This window comes from Alosa pseudoharengus, unplaced genomic scaffold (assembly GCF_046254945.1).
Source record: "Alosa pseudoharengus isolate Yale_2024_CS ecotype anadromous, Long Island Sound unplaced genomic scaffold, YU_APseudo_1.1 YU_APseudo_1.1_scf_3, whole genome shotgun sequence".
Classification (NCBI taxonomy): Eukaryota; Metazoa; Chordata; class Actinopteri; order Clupeiformes; family Clupeidae; genus Alosa; species Alosa pseudoharengus.
The window spans coordinates 8677429-8685026 of record NW_027468718.1 but is presented as its reverse complement, the minus strand read 5'-3'; the positions used below and the strand labels follow the sequence as shown (position 1 = coordinate 8685026).

General features: G+C 38.3%; 1 protein-coding gene across 10 annotated transcripts; it reads left to right on the top strand.

Moving 5' to 3' along the window:
• Nucleotides 1-395: 395 nt before the first annotated feature.
• On the top strand, nucleotides 396-7152 carry LOC143100136 (uncharacterized). 10 transcript variants are annotated; one of them, XM_076263084.1, is made up of 5 exons: nucleotides 396-628; nucleotides 2743-3066; nucleotides 4022-4054; nucleotides 4756-4890; nucleotides 5034-7152. In XM_076263084.1, the coding sequence occupies exons 1-5, from the start codon at nucleotides 559-561 to the stop codon at nucleotides 5147-5149; spliced, it is 678 nt and encodes a 225-aa protein (XP_076119199.1). In that variant the 5' UTR covers nucleotides 396-558; the 3' UTR covers nucleotides 5150-7152. The 10 variants fall into 10 exon arrangements, 1 of the variants encoding a protein (XP_076119199.1); XR_012981847.1 differs by lacking the exon at nucleotides 2743-3066; XR_012981843.1 differs by having other exon boundaries at nucleotides 2400-3066; nucleotides 4022-4890.
• The last annotated feature ends 446 nt before the right edge of the window (nucleotides 7153-7598 follow it).

Here is a 7598-nt window from a genome sequence, read left to right as displayed (position 1 = left end):
GTTAATTTACCATCAAATTAGCTTTGTAAAGGTTATATTAAGGTAAAAATCTTACATAGTGCACTTTTAACATCTTTGCTTGGACATTTGCTTCTGTGTAAATGGCCAAAGATAATGGATACATTTTCCCAGAAACAAATGACCATGTGCTTAGCCTCTGCACTTGTTTGTACAGACAATTTCTTATAAAGACTGTACTGAAATGAAATTAAAAAATATATATCCATTGAATTGTACTAACTGTAGTTTAGGTCCATATTACAGTAGTTCCATTTAAATTGATTTATTGTGATCTAGAGTCTATCTCTCGAGCTACAAAATGAAGGTGGTGGGGTGGAAGTGTTTTGTGTGTCAGCTGCAAACCAACGTTGACACCTTCTTTCAGTGGCCCTCAGTGATGTGGTCTGACCATCAAGCAGCACAGTCTTCCTGAGTATAGCGTGGCAGAAAACCAACTCTCTATGCTTTCTTACATTCACTACAAGCCTTTATTTTTAATTTAATTCAATTAAATTTTTAGCTCTGTGCGACCATCCACATTCACAAAACAGAGCAGGCATGTGGTTTTTCAGGGTGGGGTGGCATCAGAGGTTCACCCTGTTGTGTTCGCTGTTTGTCTGGAATTTAGGTGAGTCTGTCTGTTAGATTCTGACTTATTAACTTCCTGTTTTATGAACATGAATTTGTGCTGTGGGTTGTTTAATGGGTGAAGAAGCAAACAGTAGCTACCATAATCTTGTTAAATGATAGATCAATGTGGCAAGTCAAGACAGTCTCACTTTAAGATGGCATGTGTGGTATGTGTATAAAGAAAAATACATTTAAAAGTTTGCAAACTTCCTGATTTGTGTTTCCTTTCTTCTGTGTTTTGTTTTACCAAGCATGCCATAATAAAATACATAAAAAAGGAAAAAAATCAAGAAGTGTGCAGACTGTTTAAGTATTTATTGACAATTTATTTGTTCTGCACCTGAGATGTGTACAATGACCTCCGTCAACTGTGTGGTATGTGTGTCACCCACATCTCTGAAGGAAATGTTTCCTGTACAGTACGATGCATGCATGCTGTAGTGTTAGACGTTTCTGCAGCAGTCTATCGCGTTATTACAGTCACCAAAGTGTCTCTTTGGTCTAGGATCTCACACTGACCGTTTATTCTGTGCATGCTCACAATAACACCCCAGTGCACGCAAGCATGCACGTTTTAATAAGACATCACTGTGTAGGCTATTTTAACATGGCTTTGCCACTTATAGTATCAAATATGCTCAACACATGCCCTGCTAGTAAGGGGCATAAAAACACTAATATAACAATGCTCACTGTGGGCCCTATCTTGCCAATCAGAAACGCACGGTCAGTCGCGAAAAGCTGAAATACATTTATGGGTGTGTCCAGTCCACATTTGGGGTGGTTTGGTTGTCAAACTTCAGGCGCTTGGCGCAAAAAAAGTTGTTCTTGTTTCTTAATCAGTCATGGGTGTGTTTTTGGTGTAATATCCTGCTAATGAGAATGACATCTATCATTCCCTTTAAGAGCAAGCAGTGCGACTTCAAACAGCACATTGGTATTTTGATGGTCACCGGCACATTTGATGGAATCTGCTTGCATGCGAGACCATATGGAACAGGGATTCCAATAAACCATACTTAACTAAAACCTGTTTGTGACTACTGTAACTGAATATAGGCTACACGCATCTGCACTTGTCTATTATTTGAATTCATAGGCAATAGTAGTCACTGTGGTGCTATAGTCAACAACAAAACAGTTATACACAGTTAATTACTTTCATTATTGACTGACAAGGGGTTATCATTGAAAACATAGCCTGACAAAAACAACACTTACCCCAATACTGTTCGAATGACTAAATAAGAAACCTAAGGACATGTATCCTGCAGAGGAGTTGCTGCTTACATCTCGTGACAGTACGTCTTCAGTGCTTCATATGGCCCTTTCGTTATAGACCAGGTTTTTCTTGGACAGAGGAGTAATGCAATTTTTAGAACATGCGCCAGATAGCAATTTTTAGATCATGCACCTGACCACACCATATGTCGTTAATTGCCACACCCCTGGGCGCATTGTTTAATAAAAGTGCAGCACATGGCGGAAAGTCCGTCACTGACTGGGTGTAAGATAAGAGTAAACTTTGCATCAGTGCTTTGCGCTGCATTTCTGATCGCCAAGATAGGGCCCAATATGTACAGTACATATGTCATTGAGAGTAGTTGTAGTAGTTGAGAGTAGTTGTGTTTGGACAGTTGCATTACATTTCATTGCATTACATTTCTAAATCAAACAGGAGACCAATGCTCACAATTGGAATGACATAGAATATGAGTGCAGTGTAAATAATGCAACACCTAAAAAATATGTTTTTTATGCATTAATAGATTTCTTGGAAACATAATACCCTGAAAATCCAGAGTTCTCTCGAGAGCATAATGGAATTGTCTCTGCGAGACACTCTGGCAATGATGCTCGTTAGTTTTTCCCCTTGCATTCCGGGGAACCAGCTAAACTGATGAAGACAGCGCTGCAACGTTGGAGGACAGTACACATTGGTCGTAGTATTATCCGATTGCGTGCAGTGAGATTTTTAAATGCATGCTTGTTGCCGCCCCTCGAGCCATTACATTGTTCGTGGCCAGACCCTTAATCTTTCTAGATTACCAGGGTCTGGATTTTCCAGGCTAGAAACATAACTCATCTAATCTCAAAATGTGCTGTACATAGCAGCATCATTTATCTCTTCTGTCAAGGCCATCACCGTGTTCGAAGGGGCAAATGTTCTTTTCCCAGTGAATGCAACCACTGACCTGGACAGCACAATTCAGTGGAGTTTCAGTCTTCATCAGAATACCCGACTGCTGGCCATGCTTGCCAACTCAGGAGACATTCACATTCTGGACAGCAGATTCCAGATCACAGGGAATGGGTCCCTGGTACTTGAAAATGCCCGATCTCAGGATGCAGGAGATTACATCTGTACTATTATCCTTTCGAATGGAACCGTTCAAAAGAATACAGTCAACCTGCAATTTCAGCCTCACAATATGAGTTGAGTTGCCTTTGACCTCACAATTTTGACTCTGCTGTATTCTGTTATATACGGGTGTATTTGTTTGTCTATTGTATTATGGTTATAGAGAAATTTAGTATGTGTTTTTATTGTTACCCAAAGGCTTGGGGACTATGGAGAGGAACTCCACATCTAACATATTTTAATGTCTTAATACTTAATACTTTAATACTTTACTCATGGAGCTGCATATTTCAAACTTTCATACCTCAATTCTCTTCACTGGCTTTGGATTTCATCAGTTCATAGTCTCTCATTCATGACCTCATGCATGAACAACACATCAACTAAAGCATTAGGTACAGTGGGTAGATCAAAATAATTTCTCAAGCATGAGCATCATGATTACATGAATTTAAGTTCATAAATTGAGTTCATCATGTCTGTACCTGTGTGGCCCCCTCAACTAAAGTTGTGAATAATGGCATGTGTTTAGAGAACTGCATAAGTTGTGTTCAAATCAGAATTGATTGAGCAGTGATAACAACATTTTTGGAAGAAAAATAAATAATCTTGATTAATAGTCATGCTTAATAAATGATAATTCATAATGATGTGCCCACCATACATAATGCTTTAGTTGATGTGTTGTTCATCTATGAGGTCACAATCAGACTTTGTACTCATGTCAACTCTTGATGATTCATGACATAAATCATGAATTAATTCATGCATGATTTCATGATAATTCATGTACCCTTACAGTAAAGTGTTACCAAACATTTTTTGAGAAAATGTTGCCAGTAAATTCATTCATGTCCTATAGCTCAGAGCCCAGATGCTAAGGAGGAGGGGAACTCCCTCTGGACAGTCATCATTACCATAACATGTTCAGTAGCAGCAGCTGTGGTTATATTCGGGTGTATTTGTTTCTCTATTGATTCTATTATTGTTATAGAAAAATGTAGTATGTGTTTTTATTGTTACCCAAAGGCTTGGGGACTATGGAGAAAAACTCTACATCCAGTAAGACATACTTTAATACTCTTACCTTCTGTAGCTATCACTCATATCTCATGGAGCTGAATATATTTTTAATGCCACTTCTCTCAAAATGTTTTTTTTTTGTTCTACCTCAATTCTCTTTGCTGGCTTTGGACAGTGTCTGTCAAGTGATTAAAAGCTAAATGAAAGTAAAAGTAAAATTGAATGAAAATCTAGAGTAACACTTTACGGTAAGGATACATGATTTATCATGAATTCATGCATTAATTAATTCATGCATTACTTCATTTCTTGCTTCATTCCTGATCAACACATGCACTCATTAGGTACGGTGGGTACATCATTATGATTTCATAAGCATGATCATCATGATTACATGAAATTAAGGTAAATTGAGTTCATCATGTCTGTGGCCCCTCAACTAAAGTTGAATTTGAGCAGTGATGACCACATTTTTGGCAGAAAAAGAAATCATCATGATCATTCTTAATAAATCATAAATCATAATGATGTTCCCACCATACTTAATGGTTTAGTTTATGTGTTGTTCATGTATTCATGATGTGTTGTTCATGTATGTACTAATGTAAACTCCTGATGATTCATGAGATATTAAGGAAATACATAAATCAGGAATTAATTCATGCATGAATTCATGATAATTCATGTTACCAAAAATCTTTTGAGAAAATGTTGTCAGTAAATTCACTCATGTCCTGTAGCTCAGAGCCCAGATGCTAAGGAGGAGGGGAACTCCCTCTGGACAGTCATCATTACCATAACATGTTCAGTAGCAGCAGCTGTGGTCTTCCTTGTCGGCATATCATCAGGAATTATCTACAGATGCAGAAAGACTGGTGTGTCAAGTTTAATCTAATAATATTATATATCTTATATATATTATCTCTAACCACAACTACAATTTTACACTGATTATAGTAATCCGGTGTGTTTGACCAGATCTTGTGTATTAAAAGCATCTTTTGTTTCATCATTGTAGATGAAGCAATCTATGTTAACACGGCCTACGTAAAGGACAAGAGGTCAACTAGGCCACAACCCCACCTACTGCAAGAGCCTTCCAGGGTTGCCGCTGGGCTGAAGATTTTAGAGTAGCTCTGTAACAGCAGAAAGGCTGTTGCTAAACTTTTAGAACTTTTGCAAACAGCTTTTGAAACACTGATGCTGTTGCCTCAGTCCCTTTCCGGGACTTCATTTGAGAGACTTTGAGCATGAATTAACTGGATGGATTTCGACTTGTGCTTGAGTTCTTATCGACCTGGCTCTAACCAGAAAAGGCTGGAACCCTGACAATGTCACCAGCCCCATTATATTGCCATATTAATACTCTTGCACCACTAAAGGAGAATTCTGGACATTTCTCACATTGATCTCTGTTTCTTAAAGTCACTGAGTACTAGGGGTGTAAAGATTAACCGATACGTATCGGTATCCGTTTTTAACATGTAAGATACGGCTACATCGATACGTGAAGCCCCGTATCGGAAAAAAACTGAAATGAATCGGTCGTTATATCGATTTACTTGTTATGAATCGGTTCACAACCTTTTCTGCTCGCTCAGACCATAGGCTCAGACCCTCATTTACGTTCCAAGCAGCGCGTTCATCCCACTTCCGGTTTTGAAACTATACGTGGCACGGAATTGTGGATAATGCAGTTCGTTTTTGGTTACATTCATTGCCCAAAGTTGTCAAATGACCTCATTACCCATCTACTGCAACTTAAGCATGTGACAACTTGCACTCGGTCGGCTTTTGTTTTTCGAAATCCAGCGCGAAATTAAACACTTATAGCGTTCCTAAACAGCAACGATAGTCGGTAGAGTAGCCTTACCTTTGATGAAGGGATTTCCTTAATGTTAAATAATAATTTGGCCCTTGCTGCTAAAACGATGCACAAATTATTAGCCAATGATTTTGTTCATATTCACTCGTGGCATTATAGGTTTCTGCATTAGGTCTACTGTTGGAACAAAATAAGCCCAGAGAGTTCATTGATTTGTAGGCCTATTTTATTCTTGTAGGGTAGGCTATATGAGAAAAGGCCAAGAGTGTCTTAAGCACTGTTTTATTTTATTTCTGTATTGTCTTACCTCAACAAGGCTACAGCTCCATGAAAACAATCAGATATAACTCTATAAAGTCTATAAAAATGTATTTTTATGTTGTATTTGACTGAAATGTAGACTATTCTTTTTTCATTTCAATACAGTATATGAAACAAACTTCAGTTTAGATAATCATATTCACACATTTTTTGCCTAATTGACCATGACAATGATAATTAATAATATAAAATTAATGTGCACCTTGAGCAAATGATAAAAAATATTTCAGAATGCTTTCCATTCTTGAACTGCATCGAATTGCATCGAATCGCATCGAATCGTACTGAATCGTTTTTTATAAACATGTATCTTTTCTTGTATCGAATCGTGCCCTAAATATAGTGTATCTAAATGCGAATCGTATCGTCTTTTACATGAGAGATTCACACCCCTACTGAGTACTGTCGGCATGGAAAAAAACAAGTAGCCAACAGCTAGAGCAGCCAGGCAGCTACAGTGCTACACTCTAGCTTGAATCAATGTAAACATAAACTAGAGGGGACTGCTCAGGTCTGTTCAGATACTCAGCCTTTGGTCAAATTGTTCTCTCAGTAAAACTATCCAGTCAGTGGAACAGTATTCCTGTTAGACAACGTTCTGTTTTATCAGTGTAATGCCGATATGTATTGTAGTTTTAGTAATATGTGTAAATGTGTTATATTTCATGTCTGTCTTGTGACATGCGTACATCTGTCCCCCTCACTGTGTATTTTCATGTATTTGTTTTTTTTTTTACCCGTATGCCTGATTTTCAAAAATGAAGTAGGCTTATTCTAGGAATCCTTGGATCAAGCCAAGTTCAATGCACGCATGAACTGCACATGAGCAAGCACACTTTTAAAGGGGGAAAACCCCTATTCAGCTCAGGGACTACAGATATAAATGAACCTCTAGGCTATGATCTGGCTTGGTTATACAGTGGTTATACGGTCCCTGTTAAATAAATGAATGAATGAACGAATGAATAAATAAATAAATAATCTACATGAACACATGACCTCCAAATGTCATTTGTACAGTAAATGATGGTGATTTAAAGGTTTGGTCCACAATCCAATACCCTTTTTTGTCAAATTTGAATCAAATTACTAGCCTGACGTATACCAACTTCTTAGCTCATCTTTCTTTTCACTGAGATACTAGTCTGGCCACTCTCCTCCTTTAGCCACCAGCTTTGGCAGACCAACCAGTGACCAGAAGGGATGACGTTAGTTTCGTTCATGGAGTGAACGGTCTGGTGATCCCAGGCATCATTCCTTACCATCCTGTAGCTGAAGGAAGTAGGCCATGCTGTGACTGTGCTCAAAAAAGAAGTTGGTAGCCTACACAGTCCTGGCTCTGTAAATGAGGAAACAAGCATAGTTGCTCGGCCTGAGCTACAGTATAGCCTACACATTTCCTGCCAATCCAGGAGCATGGGGGTGTGTGGGAGGGGG

Bases quoted from the DNA above. Each gene is read 5' to 3' on its own strand.
- LOC143100136 (XM_076263084.1), top strand. From the start codon at position 559: ATGTGGTTTTTCAGGGTGGGGTGGCATCAGAGGTTCACCCTGTTGTGT. The intron at 3,067-4,021 runs GTTGAGTTGCCT...TGTTACCCAAAG, and splicing joins ATTTCAGCCTCACAATATGA to GCTTGGGGACTATGGAGAAA. The intron at 4,055-4,755 runs GTAAGACATACT...CATGTCCTGTAG, and splicing joins GGAGAAAAACTCTACATCCA to CTCAGAGCCCAGATGCTAAG.